At 24.4% G+C, this 16301-nt stretch overlaps 4 protein-coding genes across 4 annotated transcripts; all 4 read right to left on the reverse strand.

The window, feature by feature from the left end:
• Positions 1-3511: 3511 nt before the first annotated feature.
• Positions 3512-4372, reverse strand: PGO_080050 (Plasmodium exported protein, unknown function; the record flags this gene model as incomplete). Its single annotated transcript, XM_028687229.1, has 2 exons — positions 3512-3979; positions 4175-4372. 2 exons carry the CDS (start codon positions 4370-4372, stop codon positions 3512-3514), a joined length of 666 nt encoding a protein of 221 aa, XP_028543030.1.
• Positions 4373-6567: 2195 nt separating this feature from the next.
• PGO_080060 (Plasmodium exported protein, unknown function) lies at positions 6568-7417 on the reverse strand (the record flags this gene model as incomplete). The annotated part of the gene is made up of 2 exons (XM_028687230.1): positions 6568-7077; positions 7223-7417. The coding sequence occupies 2 exons, from the start codon at positions 7415-7417 to the stop codon at positions 6568-6570; spliced, it is 705 nt and encodes a 234-aa protein (XP_028543031.1).
• A 2339-nt stretch (positions 7418-9756) lies between these two features.
• Positions 9757-10873, reverse strand: PGO_080070 (Plasmodium exported protein, unknown function; the record flags this gene model as incomplete). Its single annotated transcript, XM_028687231.1, has 2 exons — positions 9757-10455; positions 10682-10873. 2 exons carry the CDS (start codon positions 10871-10873, stop codon positions 9757-9759), a joined length of 891 nt encoding a protein of 296 aa, XP_028543032.1.
• Positions 10874-13977: 3104 nt separating this feature from the next.
• On the reverse strand, positions 13978-15984 carry PGO_080080 (Plasmodium exported protein, unknown function; the record flags this gene model as incomplete). Its single annotated transcript, XM_028687232.1, has 2 exons — positions 13978-15690; positions 15871-15984. The coding sequence occupies 2 exons, from the start codon at positions 15982-15984 to the stop codon at positions 13978-13980; spliced, it is 1827 nt and encodes a 608-aa protein (XP_028543033.1).
• Positions 15985-16301: the final 317 nt, after the last annotated feature.

Consider the following 16301-nt stretch of genomic DNA (forward strand, 5'->3'; position numbering starts at 1 on the left):
TTTTCACGCACTAATGTTTTTATATATTCTTGTACTTTTAAAAAATAATTCCAATTCTTACAACACAAAAATTCATACAAATGTATAATTATATATATAATGTACAAAAGTAATCTTCAATCTTTAGATTTTTAGATAGTACTAAATTTCAATGTACGAAAAATGTAGAATGTAATTCTATAAACTAAAAATAGCATAATATTACAATATGTAATATTAAATATATTCATTTTTTACATAATATTTAAATAAAAACTGAAATAAAAAAAATAAAAAAAGGATTTTTGCGAAATAAATTCATCCATTTTGTCAGTAATTTTTGTTAACAAAAAAAACGAATTGCTTCTCCCTTTATAAATGCTATTTATAAAATGCATCATTTATAGACAGGAGTAGCATAATTATATATCTATTTATTATATGATGAAAAAAAAATATATATCACCTTTTACGTAAATGATAGATGGTAATTTATTTCTGGTTTTATTTTTACTATAACGAAAGACATATTTTACCGCTATTCTTATTTCAAGCGAAGACCTGTTTTGTACTCTTAACCCATACCTGTTATTATTAAGCCATTGTATTGAAAGTGGTACAATAATCATTTCTCAAAACGTCATTCGTGAATCAATAGTCTTCTTGTGTTTTTATATTAGTTTCGGATATTTCATGTACATATGTATATATATTTGTGCCACAATATTATCTGAAATGAAAGCATATCAATAGATGTAAATTAAAAATATTTTATTCTCCCCATTAAGCAGTATGCAGAAACTTGTATATATACACTATTTATTTTGTCGAAACTAAATTAATTTACCTAGTATGTGTTTATATCTTTTCTAGCATTTCTTATTAATACATCGTCTCTGCAAATACATAATTTTGAGAAAAAGTATAATATTTTATTTTCAAATTTTTGTTATGGATGTCATAACCACTAACTACTTAATTCTCATGCTCAGGTGTTCAATTATATATATTTTAATATAACAAAAGTCCTTGTGTTTAATCATAAGAATAGATAATTTTTTGCACCCATATTAATCACCACTAAGAATTTTCATATTTTTCTAAGCACATAGTATATATAAAGGTAAGATTGTAGTTATAATGGCACGAACATGTTTCACCAATTTGAAGTTATAATTCATGCGTTTGTAACGAACTCTTTTATTTTTCAAAACATTTAGCCATTTAAAATACATTTTTAAAAGTTTATCCTGAAAATTCTTTAAAAAATTTGTTTTCTCTTGTCTATAAGTTATTATGTTAATGAGAAAAGCTTTAATTCTCTTTTTTAATTTTCACGTTTTTTCATCATTCTGAACATAAAATTATCGCGTCCACAATATTTATCTTAAAATTATGAGCAAAAATAATATAAGAACAATAAAAAAAAAAAAAAAAAACTCTGTACCTACGACGAGGTAACTTAAATGAATTGCACGAACGACACAAATTTAAATGCATATCAAGGTTTCCCTAAATTATTGTTCTACACACATTTCCTGCACACATTAGAATCATATAAAATTAACAAAAGCATATACAATACATATGATTTTACGGATGAGCATTGGGGCCCATTACATTTATATTATGATGCATATATATTTTTTGTTGCATATAAACAATATATTTAGGGAGAAAAAAAATGTTTTCCTATATGTATGTATATAATTTATAATAATGGCAACCACTGTAAAAGAAATATTTTTGTATAAATTTGTGTACCTTTTAAAAAAAAGTATGCATTTCTTTTGATGCCTGTCTTAAATATCTAAAGTACACTTTAATATCTCAAAGAACTAATAAAATTATATGTCTTGCAAAACATAGTATATGCATGCGTACATTATAGCATTAATTAAATATCGAAATATAATTAATATAAAATAGCCGTTCATTGTGTCTATAAACAACTTAAATTTATTCCAACAAAAAAAATGAAATTTTCACAAATAAATATAAGACATATTTGCAACATTTGAACGAGCAGCACAATTATATTAACGTATAAAACAAATAAAGATATGTTGTTCTCATAGCATTAATACTGAGACTAGCAAAAATCCTTGATCCTTATGGGTAGAGGTATGTCGTTCCTCTTGGAATTATTTCTTTTTAGGTATAAAAAATCACCCTCTTTCTAAGTATATATATAGATTATTTATATTTCATCCACATGCATTTCAATTTATGTTGGCATATATTATAAATAATGTATACATGATAAATAAATCTTTTTTTATTAAATCATGTATTTTTTTTTAATGTATCCCCCCAATTAAGCTTAATGTGTGTATTATATTTAACTAATTAATATTAAAATTTAAACATTTGCTTTCTCGTATATATATGAAGAATGAAAAATATTAAACATTTAAAACTAAGAGTTGTTTTAATTCGTTTTTCTTTTTAACTTTTTTTTTTTTTTTTTCTTTTTTTAGTAAGCGTTTTCCCAAAACAGCAGTCTATAAACGTCAAAACAAATTACATTTAAAAAGAACTTGTCTTCTTTTCCTTCTTCCTTCCAGAAAGATGCAGGAAATACAAGAATAAAAATATAAAATAATACACATAATTTACTTATTCATAATTTAAAAATACTTTAGTGTGAAACTAATACATTGCTTTCGACCTGATGCATAGGAACAGATAAATTATGAAATAATCTATTATTCGTTTAAAAAAAAAAAAAAAAGGATTTTACTGTCAAAAAAACTTTTATATAATTTTTATATGATCTTTCTAATATAATAGTTCTAACAAAAAAAAAAAAAAAATCTAAAACATGTGAATCCCCGTTATGTTCAATATAGAATAAAAATACTATATGTAAAAATGTGAGAGGATACACCAAAGATTTATAAAAATAATTTTTCATCCAAGGAATTAGATGAATGTATTGTTATTACACCTATTAAAATATAAATTAAAACATAATGTCTATTTTAATATGTAATTATCAATAATTTAACTGTAATAAATGGCATATGTTCATTCACACTTATATACACTTATTAATTAAAGCCAAGTGCATGAAACACAAACCCTTGATGTGTATTAAATGCAAATGCAAACTAAAGCATGCAATATAATAATATAATGGCAGAAAAAATATTAAAAAAAAATTATGAAAACTCTGCAATATATAAATTTGCTAAACCAGAATTTTCGATTTAAAATGTATAGTAACAAAATATAATAATTTTGAAACTCACAAAAAAATTAATAAAATATATGAGCTCACAAAATCCACACTGTAATTTCTAAAGTGAAATATTTTTATATTCAGCTGGACTCCTTAAACGAACAACATAATTTTATTTATTTATTATTCTTTTATTATTATTTTCCTATTTTTATTTTTTTTTTAATATTTAATTATTATTTTTTTCTCTCATATTTTATTTTATATTATGCTTTTCAACTCAGATAACAATGAACTCACTAGTGCAATTATAAAATATATGAAAAAAATTCTCGTAAAAAACCATAATTACATACTTTTCGTCATTTTTGAAATCACATATTTTAAATCCCAAAAAAAGTTTACCATTTTAAAAATCAAAATTCCCACTAATGTTAAAAAAATTTTATGATATCCATTAGCTAGCAATATAAAGGAACTCACTGTAAGAAAATAAGGAGAAGATAATTCTCTGAATCTATTTAAAAATTTTGAAATACTGTTATTACTACCTAGTTTTATAATATCTTCACATTCTTCCATTTTTTTCCTATGTTCTTCTTCATCTTTGTCTAAATCTGCTGTTTTACGTAAATGTGATTTCAAAGTGGTTTTTATTTTTTCAGAATCCTCATCACTACACCCCATTTTCCTTAAAAAGTTTTCTTTATATAAATCAAATATGGCATCCAATCCAGTTTCTGACTCTGCTAATGATCTATAGACTTCTAAAGGTTTCGCACATCCTTCATTATTCTTGACTTCATTGCACGTATTCTATGAATTATTATGATCGTTAAAGATGAAAAAAAAAAAAAAAAATTATATTTTGCTTTCACATTATAAAAAAAATATCACTGTATAATATACTTGTGTATGTAAGAAATTCTGTAAATGTTTATGCATATATATGTGTACTCCTCCCATAAATTAAGCTCCGTCCAAAGCTACTAAATTTTTCTATAAGCTTACATTTCTACAAAGCTGTATTATACATATTAAAAGAAATAACATCAGAGCTTTAAAAAAGGAAAAGTCATTTATTTTAGCTTGGATAATATCCTCTTTTTTTATTATATTCTCATTTTTGCCCCTGCAACTTAGAACTTTATTTTTTGTAGATTTTACATATGTACTAATATTCCACGTTTTAAAAGTTGTTAATACCATTTTGCATCTTTTACAATTTTAATGGTTAAAATTCTAAAATATTAAAAATAGATGTAAAAGGAATTACAATTACTTACATCTATTAATAAAAAAAATAATAATGTAAACTACTTTTGCTTACATCTGTTTGCAAGAAAATGTTTCTATTTATGCTTAGGCAACATGCTTAAGTTCTAACGATAATGTAATAAAAATTAAAGTGGCTAACAAATAATTGCTTAATTAAATTTATTCATTATTTAATCATACATAATGGTAATAATGTATATATTTTTATGTTTTTATTTATTTATTTTTTACAAAAATTAAAATATTTAAAAATTTTATTTAAAATTTTTAAATGTAGGCAAAAAAAAAAAAAAAAAAAAAGAATTTTTTTTCGTCCAGTAATATATTAAGATATTTTTATTTAAGCACAAAAGGGATCCCACAAATGTCGCATAATTATATTTCTGTGCTTAATAACATATTTTATAAAATTCTCAATAAATTATGTTATACATAAGGTAAAAATATTCAGAAGAACAAAATAAAAATAAACTAGCTTTATTCTATAACTTAGATGTTATATAATACAATTTAAGAAATAAAATATTTGGTACAAACAAACATACCTTAAGAATATTTTTATTATGATATGGTGAAAATGTTTTATTTTTTTTCATTCCAAAAAACGAAATATAACATCATGTAAAATGTGTAAAATTTGAGATTTAAGGATATTTACTTTTAAAATAAATTATGATCTATTTTATATTTTAACTTTGTAAAATTAAATAAAGTTCATAAAAGGAAAAAAGTTTGTTAAAATTTTCTCGTTCCTCATTTTATAACATTTTAACAGTTGTAATGACAAAGGATTTTCTACGAGTATTTAAGAATATAGTGCAAATTCATACATAACATCTATAGAGACAAATAAATTTCGATGTTCAGAATTTATGAAAGTGTGACCTTTTCTCTATTTCCGTCTATGATTCATAAAATCTTTTTAGCAAATATTTAGAGAAATACAACACATATGCGTATATATAAATGTGTCTATGATGTTTTGATATTTAAATATTATTTACTCTAATTCTGTAATTATCCAGTTCAATTTTGGAAAAAATATAGACATACATGTGTACAAAATGTATAGTATTTTTTTATTTTTTTTCTTACAAGCTATATATGACACACATATTATCCTTTATCCGTCTCATGAGTCGCTATAAGGAATATAACTATTTTCATTTCCTAATCAAAGTTTATATTAAATAATTTCATAAAATATAATAAATTATTTTTTGCTGCACATACTGTGGAAAATTATTTTTTTGAAATATTCTGCATCCCTGCGTTGGTCAATGTGGAAGAAGTTAGTGATAAAAACTACTTTTTCAAAAAAAATTGTATCCTTACTATACTTTTCAAAAATCTAATTCACGGAATCAATTTAGGCTAAATATTATTAAGCAAAAAATTCTCAAAAAAAAAAAAAAAAAAGAAAAAATTTTTATATAATGATCATTTTTGATAATTCAAAAAAGTATGCATTTTCTCTACGTTTAATCGAAAAACCAAAAAAACACAAGAAAAAAAAAAAAAAAAATGTATGCACTAACGCACGTAAGCATACATATATATTAAAAGATTTAATTAGAGAATATGTTTTATCCTAAAGCTATGAACTAAAGCATTTTTTAAAATATAAAAGAAAGCATAAAACATAATACAGAGACATGAAATGCACAACTTCAAAAATTTGGTAGTAAGTCTCCATACACATTAAAAAATCAATTCATGTATAGAATATCTCTCCCAAAAAAGGCCAGAGTGAGCTTACGTACGGTGGAATTTCATATATAAATCATGTATACATATAAATATACATATATTCAAGTTACAAATACTATGGCATCTAAAATATTACTACTTTTATCATAATGCTCCACACACTATGTACTATTCAAAACTATAAAGTTTTATTGTTATTAGTATAAGCATTAGAATATACAATAATGTTACAATAATTAAATACATGTAATGCTTTGTATGTATAACATGACTTACAATTTAAAGATATATATATATATTTTTTTTTTCTTCGTTAATATAGCATTGCATGCTAAACTTCAAATGATCCAATATTGTAAATGGATTTATTTTTAATTTTCACATGAATTAAGTGAAAATAATTTTTTTTTTTAAAATTACGCGAATTTTAATTTTTTATTTAAGCTTTCTAATTCCCAAAATAAATTTAGCATTATAATTATTCCCATAACGAAAAATAAATATTTAGACTTAAAATACATAAGAGTAAATATAAGAAATGTCACACACGTAAGCTTATAGTTTATAACGAAATTTATAAACGAATTTAAAATTCCTTCAGATTTTAAATTGTTTTTTTCTTTACTTGTTTCTTCACATTTTTCTTCTGAAAGGTTATTTAATTCTCCATTTTCCCCTGCACATAGATTTGAATCTTGTTGATTTGTGCTTTTCCATTTTATTTCATCGAAATAAGATTTCACAGAAGATCTAATTGTTTTGCATTCTTCTTCATTACATCCCAATTTTTCTAAAACATTTTTTTTAAATGTCTCATACACTTCATCGAAATCCATTTTGGGCTCTGCTAATCTTCTATTTGTCCTTGCACATATTGTTGTTACTCCTTGCATTGAACTGTCCTTTATGGCGCCGTTGAGGTTACTCTAAATATTATTATAGTTATTCAGAAAGAAAAAATATATATATGATACTTTTATGTTCACGTGAACATGCTTAAGAGTTGCATATAGACATATGTATATAATAAAATAAAAGCAAAAAATTTAAAACTGTGCTATTAGCTTTTACCTCATTTGAGCGTTCTATAATCCATTTGAATAGGGCAAATATGAAAAATTTTAAAATAATAAGAGAACTTATTCTTTTTCTAGAATGTTTTTCTTTCAACCTTTCAACATTGTCATTTTCGTTTCTTTTAACTATATTTTGCATGTTTTTCTCATAGGTAGTTATCAAATTTGGTGTCATATAACTTGAATTCATTATGTACTTTTTTTTTTTCTAAGTATCACGAAATAACAAAAAAAATTCAATAAATAGTATAATAATAAAAAAAAAAAATACATATATATTTACTTATGTAATTTATCCATGGTCATTCCTATTCTTTCATTATATTTTAGGCTTCTTTTTCTTTCAGAAAAAAAAAAAAAAAAGAAATGAAAAAAAATAAAAAAATAATAATATATATATTTATATGAATAAAATAGGTGTATTTTTAAGAATAAAAAAATATTAAAATTACAATCATAAAATAAAAATATCATTAACCCATTTTAGCTTCTCACTATATTTAATTATTATATTAAATAATATTAGAAAGAATTATAAATTTCTTTTTATATTAAATAGAAATATAAAATTACAAAGTCCATCCACAAAATTAATCAAACTTTTTTAAATAAAAAAGAAAAATATAAAGTGAGAAATACTTCAACCATTATGTATACTAGACTTGTATAATAGATACATAAATATACAGTTTTCTTAACAGATTTTCAGAATAATCAAATAAAAAGGACATTCCTGTTATTTCATTTTTGTAATTGCATAATAAATGAAAAAATAAAAGATGATAACTGAACCATAAAAACAGAACATAACTAAGTGTTTATCCACATAAAATATTTTTGTTTCCAATTAAGAATATTATACTATCTATATATATTTTTTTTTTAATCATCTAAATGTAGATAACATTATCACAATATGTAGATATATCTTCAACTTTTTTTTTTTACCCCCGCCCCCTCGCCCACACGTCATTATAAATAGAATTTATGTATGTTCTCATTATTTATAAGTGTTTCCAAAAACTAATGTTATATATTTTATGATATTTTCTATGTGATGGTAGTCAACTGCGTGAAACATGGATCCTGTTCTAACCCTTGTATATTGCAATGATGTGTAAAAGGTATTCGATCCTATATTCATATGCACGCCTTAAAAATGACAGCCGAAAAAATTCGTGAGGAAAAAAAAAAAAAAAGTGCTATGTAATGAGTATTTTTGAATGCAAAATTATTTTTAATTATTACAAAAAAGGGAAAATCAAATTCACGGTACGGTAGAATAGCACGTATAGCAAAAATGATCATGTATATATTATATATATACATATTGACAAAAAGAGGACCGCTTTATTAAAATGAATATTATTTAATACATGAGTATTTAGCTGTATATGTAAGGTCTCCTTACCATTTCATAAGTAAAGAATGGAAATACAAAAACTAACTGATGTAAAAATTATTTTTTCCTTTATTTCTTCCCCACCGCTTTGGTTACGCAACCCCGGTGGAAGATGATTTTGCAGTTTTCTCAGCGCAGAACAATTTCAAATTAGACCATTTCATTTCTTCATAATAATTAAAAAAAATGTTTAATGATTTAAATAGGAGCATGCTTAAAAATACACTAATTTTATGTTAAACATAAAATTAATTTATTAATGCACAAACTTTTTCATCTCCCGTTATAAAAAAAGGCCATTTATATAAGGCAAAATATATAAGTGGTTATGAAAATGACACTTTCAGCATGCTAAGATTCCTTAAAAGTGTTTTCACAATGGATTTTAGACAGATTTAATGGGTATGTTTTTGTTATCAAAATCATTATATTTATTCAGTAATACAAGAAAAATTATTTTATTCATTTTTTATGTTAACACAAAAGTTTCATTCTGATATTTAGTTCAAAATAAATATAGAAATGGAAACATTTAACAAGCACTTTTTTATAAATTACAAAAGTGTATATGTGTAATACATACGCGATTTGTATTTACACAATTCTATATGTTCAAAGTTTATATTTTATAAGATTTTAAATAAGGGATATATAAATATTAAGTAATACTTGTTTTATACACGTTTTCATAGTTTAATTGCAACACACTTGGGTTACTCATAAATGTTAAAAAATAAGGATTCATTGAAGGATTGTTATCCGACATATGCATTAAAATTTCTATGTGATACAAAAAAAAAAAAAAATAAAATAAAATAAATCTGATATAAAAACTTTTTAAAAAGGCTAATTAAAAATGTTTTCTTATTCTACAATTTTTATATGTTCAAATTTACACATACCAAAAAAAAAAAAAAAAAATATTATTTTATATAAAATTAAAAGCATTATAATATTAAAATTTTTTTTTTTTTTTTTATCATTGTGGGGGCTACGTTATAACTTCATCATCATTATAGATGTCAACTAATATTACATAACTCCCTTCTCATGCATTCACTTAAAGATTCACATTTCTAATCTGTTCATACGTAAAAGAAATAATAATTTTGTTCTAATATATATATTTATTTTTTTGAAGGAAAAAACATATCATGCATATTTTTGAGACCCCAAATAAAATTAAATACTTTCAAAAATAATATTGAAAATAAGGAAAAAGAAATTTTATACTGCCCGAAAACTGCTGATATAAGTGAACTCGCTATAATGAACGAGAAAGACCACAAGAAATTGAAGAAGTTAAGGTATTGAAAAACGGGACCACTCATAGAATTAGTACATGGTGATATTATATTTGTTTTATGTTCTTTCTTTCCATTTTGTTCCTCTTCCGTTACTTGACCATCATGAGCAGAATTCGTAGAACCCTCCTTTTTTCCTTCTTTATTCACATGTGATTCTATTCCTTGATTAAAATTTGGGCATGGTGGTTTAATCATACATGCATTTGGAAGAGGAAACATTCCGGGATTCATTGGTGGGAATGCACCAGGTCTTATAGGTGGACATTGAGATATACCACATGGGCTTTGTTGAAATTGTTGAGCTAAGGCAGACAAATCTATTTTATCGAAATATGATTTCATCATGGTTTTAATTTGCCCCTTCTGTGCGTCATCACATCCCATTTTATCCAAAAAACTACTTTGATACATATCGAATACTTCATCAAATTCAACAATTGGTTGTCCTAATAATCTATTGTGTATCAAACCACTAGCTTTTTCATTGCTGTAGTATCTCTTTGTTTCTCCACTAGAATGCTGTAAAAATTGTTAAAAGAATTCAAAAAAGATATAAAAAAAAAAAAAAAAAAGGGAGATTTTTACATATTCTATTTATAGTTATGTCTGTCACTTATATACACTAAGACATGCAATTATTCATGCAGAAAACATTGTCGCACACAGACATAATTATTGTCTTAATATGCAATAAGTTTGTTATCAATCTGCTTTTTGAAACATTTAATTTGTGTGTGTGACTTACCACGTTCGAACATTCTATTATCCATAATAAAAGAGAAAAGCCCACAATTTTACAAACACCAATGGTACTCATTATTTTACTTGTGCAATTATCATTCTTTGTTTTTGCATCATTATTATTAAAAGGGCTCGCTACATATTTTGCTCGATTCGCACATATGGAATCACCCTTTTTTGATTTATTTAAAAACATTTTCTTCGTTTTTTTTTTTTTGTTAATTTTATGGGTAAATGTAATACAAGTATACTTATACCTTTAATTATGTATAAATGCGTTTGAAAATATAATTACAAGTACTAGATATGTAACAAGAAGGTTATAGTCAACTATACTTCTTACTTTGTTTTATTGTATTTACATATACAAAAGTAAACATGTACGTACATATATACATACTCATAAAGATAATATTGCATTTATATTTTGGTAGTATAAATACGTAAAAACACAAATAGAATTTGTTAAAACAAATGTTTTGGGAATTATAAAAGTCTGTTAATTTGAAATGGATTTATCAATAGTTCATATATATATATATATATATATATATATATATATATATATATAACTAGCCTTCTAAGCAAAATAATAACATTTAAATGTAATATGTCAATCTAAATCAAAAACAACGACAAAAAAAAAAAAAAAAAAAAGAGGAGTATTTTAACAGAAAAATCAATGTCTTGCAAACAGAAAAATTCTATAAAAATAAAAATAATTTTTTATTTAAAATTCAAAAAAATGTCACTTATTAAAAAAAAAAAATGAGGCGGCAATTTATTTTGCAATTCTATATATAACAGATACAATACTACGAATAAAAATTAATAAAATAAAAAAACTAGGGTTTAAATATATAAAGTATGAACATACATTAGATGAAAAAGTTTTTTTATCACAATTTATATTATAAAACAACCTTAATTGTTATTTTAAAACGATAAATCTAACATTATCAATAAAAGTCATGTACTTGTTATTATCGGAGAAAAATCATTAATCTTGAATTAGGTATAGTTATAATTTTTGTTCATATATATTTTTTTCATTTATTTATTGCTAAAAAGTATTCTAAATAAAATTATTTATGCCGTAAAGAACGCAATTTTATATGTCATAAAGGAATGAGGTAATAATGCATTTTATTTTTCAACACTATATATAATAACATATGTTAATATATATAAAAGTTTAAAATAAAAGGGATACGTGAATTACATATTTTTTTTTTTTTAGTACTTAAATATTTTATTGCATTAAGATTAATTAAAAAAAAATTGTATGAAAAGTGAAAAAATAACCGTTTTATTATTACAAATGTGAATCCGACATCGTTAAACAACAAGTACGCAATAACAAATAAATACATGCATTTTATCTTATAAATCCTTTTCATTTGTAAGAATATAAATTCCTTCCCCTATAATAAATAGTACATAGAGGTTTTATTTAAATTATGCATTACGAAATATATATTATAGAATTGAAACATAACAATGACACAATATAATATATATTCATATATTTTTACAGCAGTCAGGTTTAAACTGCATCAATATAAAAATAAACGTCGTACTATAAAAAGCAAATGCACAAAAACAAACCCTATTTTATTGTTGCAATAATATTTTATAACTATAAATTATGAGTAATAATATTAGACAAAATGGCATAAAATATCATTAAATATATATCATAGAAAATATCACTACTTCATATTTTGTTGTTAATGAATCGAAATCTAAAACTGTACTAGGTTAACATAAATCCCTTAACATATTTATTTTAAATTTTATGCATATCACCATAATTTTCATTATCCTCCCTATTACATATTAGGTTTAGTTACATAAGCTAAATGTGATAAATCCCAAAATTAAGGATATTTTTTTTTTTTTTTCCGGCATTCTAAAAATATTATGTATATATTGTTGTATTATAATACGTACAATTGATCCTGTTTTAGTGCAGTTGAATTTCCCCTTTTTGATGTAAAATGCGGAATTCACATTTTAAAGTTATTACGTTTTTAAAATTTAGTACTCTTTAAATTTTAAGTAGTGTAATCCATTTAAAAAGTTAATTCAGTTTATATAATGTTTCCTTGTTTTATAGTGTATAGAGATATTCAATTAAGTGCACTTTTTTTTTTTTTTTTTCCCACCTCCCCCTATGGGTTGCAATTTTCAGCTTGTGTAAAAATGTTGGTTTATAAAATTCCTAGAACAAATTACCTTTTAATTTAAGTTCTCCATTTGTCTTGCCCATAATATAAAAGTTAAGAAGTTTATTAATATTTAGTGATATAATAGATAAAAAAAAAAAAAAAAAAAAAGAGGTTCATTCATTGTTTTATTATTGTGAGGAAAAAATTATTCTAATTAATAAAAATTTTAATCCGTCTTCTTTGTCTGGTCTTTGTAGAAAGTAGGTAAGAAATGGTAAATGCAGAATCATTTACAAAATGAGAAGTGATTTAAAAACACCCACAAATATATACATAAATACGTACAATATAGTAGAATATAACAAATGTTTTGTTCAAAAAAAGTTTAATAATATGTCAGAGTTTTTAAAACATTGTACGTGTGCAATAAAAATCAGTTTATTTTGGCTACATAAAAACTGAAAACATACGTTTTTATATTTACTCTAAAAAGTTTAAAAAAAAAAAAAAAAAAAAATATAATGTGACATAATATAACATAGTATATATAATATATATAATTTTTTGTGATATATACATATATTACAAGGTAAATTGTTTAAAAAATTAATATATAAAGACTATTTGTAAAACAGGTATTTTATTATCATTTGAAAGCTTCATAATTTTTAAGTGATAAAACATGTATTTATATTAAACAAAAAACAGTTAAAAAAAAAAAAAAAAAAAACATTTATTTCTTCAAATTGTTACACAACACAAATGAGGAAAAACATACCACATATAGATGTGTGCATGCATACATATTAAATAATAGTTTAACGAAACATGTTATATTTTTTATAAAATTCTGTTCAGAAAAATACATCATTCATAATATAAAAGTAGGAATTTGACTTCAAATTCTCAAAAAAGTTGAATATCTAAGAATATCCTTATGATTGAAAAAAGTATATCTTCGTGTTCCAACTTTTAACACGAAAATATAATCATGTTATTATTCCATAAGATTTTACTTATTTTCTGTCTCTGCATCTGCTAATCTGTATTTCCACTAATTAATATATTTTTATAAATATAAATATTTTTTTTGATTCTTTTAATTGATAACATAAATAAAATTATGTTCTTAAAAAAGGGTTCCTTTTTTACGTAAATTGTTAAAGATGCTTTTCATTTCCCTAAATAAATTTAGCCCTATAATAAATACCATAGCATATACAAAATATTTAATCTCATAATAAGCAAGTCCAATTAAAAATGCTGTATTTACTGCAAATCTTGTATTAATACCAAAAAAATTTAATACATTCATGTAATTTGCAAGTGCACTAGTTTTTTCATATTTTATCACTGGTGGATGAAATATGAAATCCTTAACAGGAGCATCATTATCACTTATATTTACACAAGGTTCAGGTTTTTCTTGATGTGCTGGCTGCTGTACATCATCAAGGCTTTCAAGTGCATCTACAAATACTTCATCATTATCTTCCGATACATCAGCACTTACTTCCTCCTTTTTCTCTTCCTTTACTTTCTCAGCAGATGCTTCTTTTTTCTTCTCTTCTATGCTTTCTGATGCATCCTGAAATGACTCATTCTTTTCTTCCTTATTTCCTTCAATTGCATTATCCTTTTTTTCGTTTTCTTTTTCACTGTTATTTTTCTGTTCTTTAGGTGCACCACAATTTCCTTGAAAACAACTTGCATTCTTCTGAATTTCCTGAAATAAATTTACATTTTTTTGTAGCTGTTCTAAGAAATCTAAATTTGGAACAAATGGTGGAGGCCCAACAGGGTTTGGGCATGGACCTGCTCCAGGTGGTCCAAATAGGTCAAGGAATGGTGGCAGAGGAGGAAATGGTCCAGGCATTCCAAAACTTGGACCTGGTACAGCTCCTGCATCTAACATTGAACTTGTTCCAGGTTTAGGTACTCCATCATTAAACATTGAGCTTGTTCCAGGTTTGGTTTCTCCATCATTAAACATTGAGCTTGTTCCAGGTTTGGTTTCTCCATCATTAAACATTGAGCTTGTTCCAGGTTTAGGTACTCCATCATTAAACATTGAGCTTGTTCCTGGTTTAGGTTCTCCATCATTAAACATTGAACTTGTTCCAGGTTTGGTTTCTCCATCATTAAACATTGAGCTTGTTCCAGGTTTTGCTTCTTCATCATTAAACATTGAACTTGTTCCAGGTTTGGTTTCTCCATCATTAAACATTGAGCTTGTTCCAGGTTTTGCTTCTTCATCATTAAACATTGAACTTGTTCCAGGTTTGGTTTCTCCATCATTAAACATTGAGCTTGTTCCAGGTTTTGCTTCTCCATCATTAAACATTGAGCTTGTTCCAGGATGAGGTTCTCCAGTTAAATTTGGGGGAAGTACTGGTGGGAATGGCATAAACATATTTGGATTATTTTGAAAATTTTCAAACATATGGGGAGGTGGTGCGAACTTTTCTAACACACTAGGTGGGAGACTAAGTTTTTCTAATACATCAGGAGGAGGTGCAAATTGCTCGACTAAATTGGGTGGCAATTGGAACTGTCCAGGCATACCAGGGTTTTGCGCTAATTGTTGAAACATAGCTGGATTCTCTTTAATCTGCTTTTCTAAACTAGATATATCTAAATTATTAAAAAATGTATGCATGGCATCTTTAATTTGGTTTTGTTCCTCATCTTGTAATCCCATTTTGTCTAAAAAAGTATCTTTAAATGAACTAAACACCGAGTCGAATTCTATTTTGGGTTGCTCTGCTAAAAATCTACCATTTCTTGATATTATCCATCTTCCCTGGTTTTGTGCACCATTTGAACCTTTATAGAACCCATCCTGTAAAACAATGTGGTTAAATTTGAATAAATAAAAATGTATTTTCTCTTGCATCCATTATTAATGCAGACAATATGCACATATATATTATGCATATGGAACGAACATACATAGAAACATATAACAAGACACAAGATAACGAATATACACATAACTCAGGTGTTTCTACATGGATCTTACATTGTTTGAACACTGTCTTATCCATACTAAAAAGATTAATATTGAACTTCTTAAAATGGGACTAAAAACACTACTTTTTTTTTCCTTTGTATACTTTTTTTTTCCTTTTTCCATATTTGTATAGCTGATATGAAAAGCTTTAAAGTAAATATCACTGCTAATATTCTAAGCACCGGTTGGTATAATATGATGAACAGAATTATAACTATACTATGTTAAAATACATACAATATACAACACTATTCTTTGTTTTGATCAAACCTATTCTTCTAATTCCTTCGCGTTTTGTTTATATAATATAATTTTGCGACTTATTATTCGATATATATAAATATAAGAACGAAAAAATAAAATTTATATTGTAAAAAAAAAAATGGAATCATGAAATCATTGCTAAAAAGTTGTTAGGCATACAAAATCAATTTGTAGAA

This window comes from Plasmodium gonderi (assembly GCF_002157705.1).
Source record: "Plasmodium gonderi DNA, contig: Chr08, whole genome shotgun sequence".
Taxonomy (NCBI): domain Eukaryota; phylum Apicomplexa; class Aconoidasida; order Haemosporida; family Plasmodiidae; genus Plasmodium; species Plasmodium gonderi.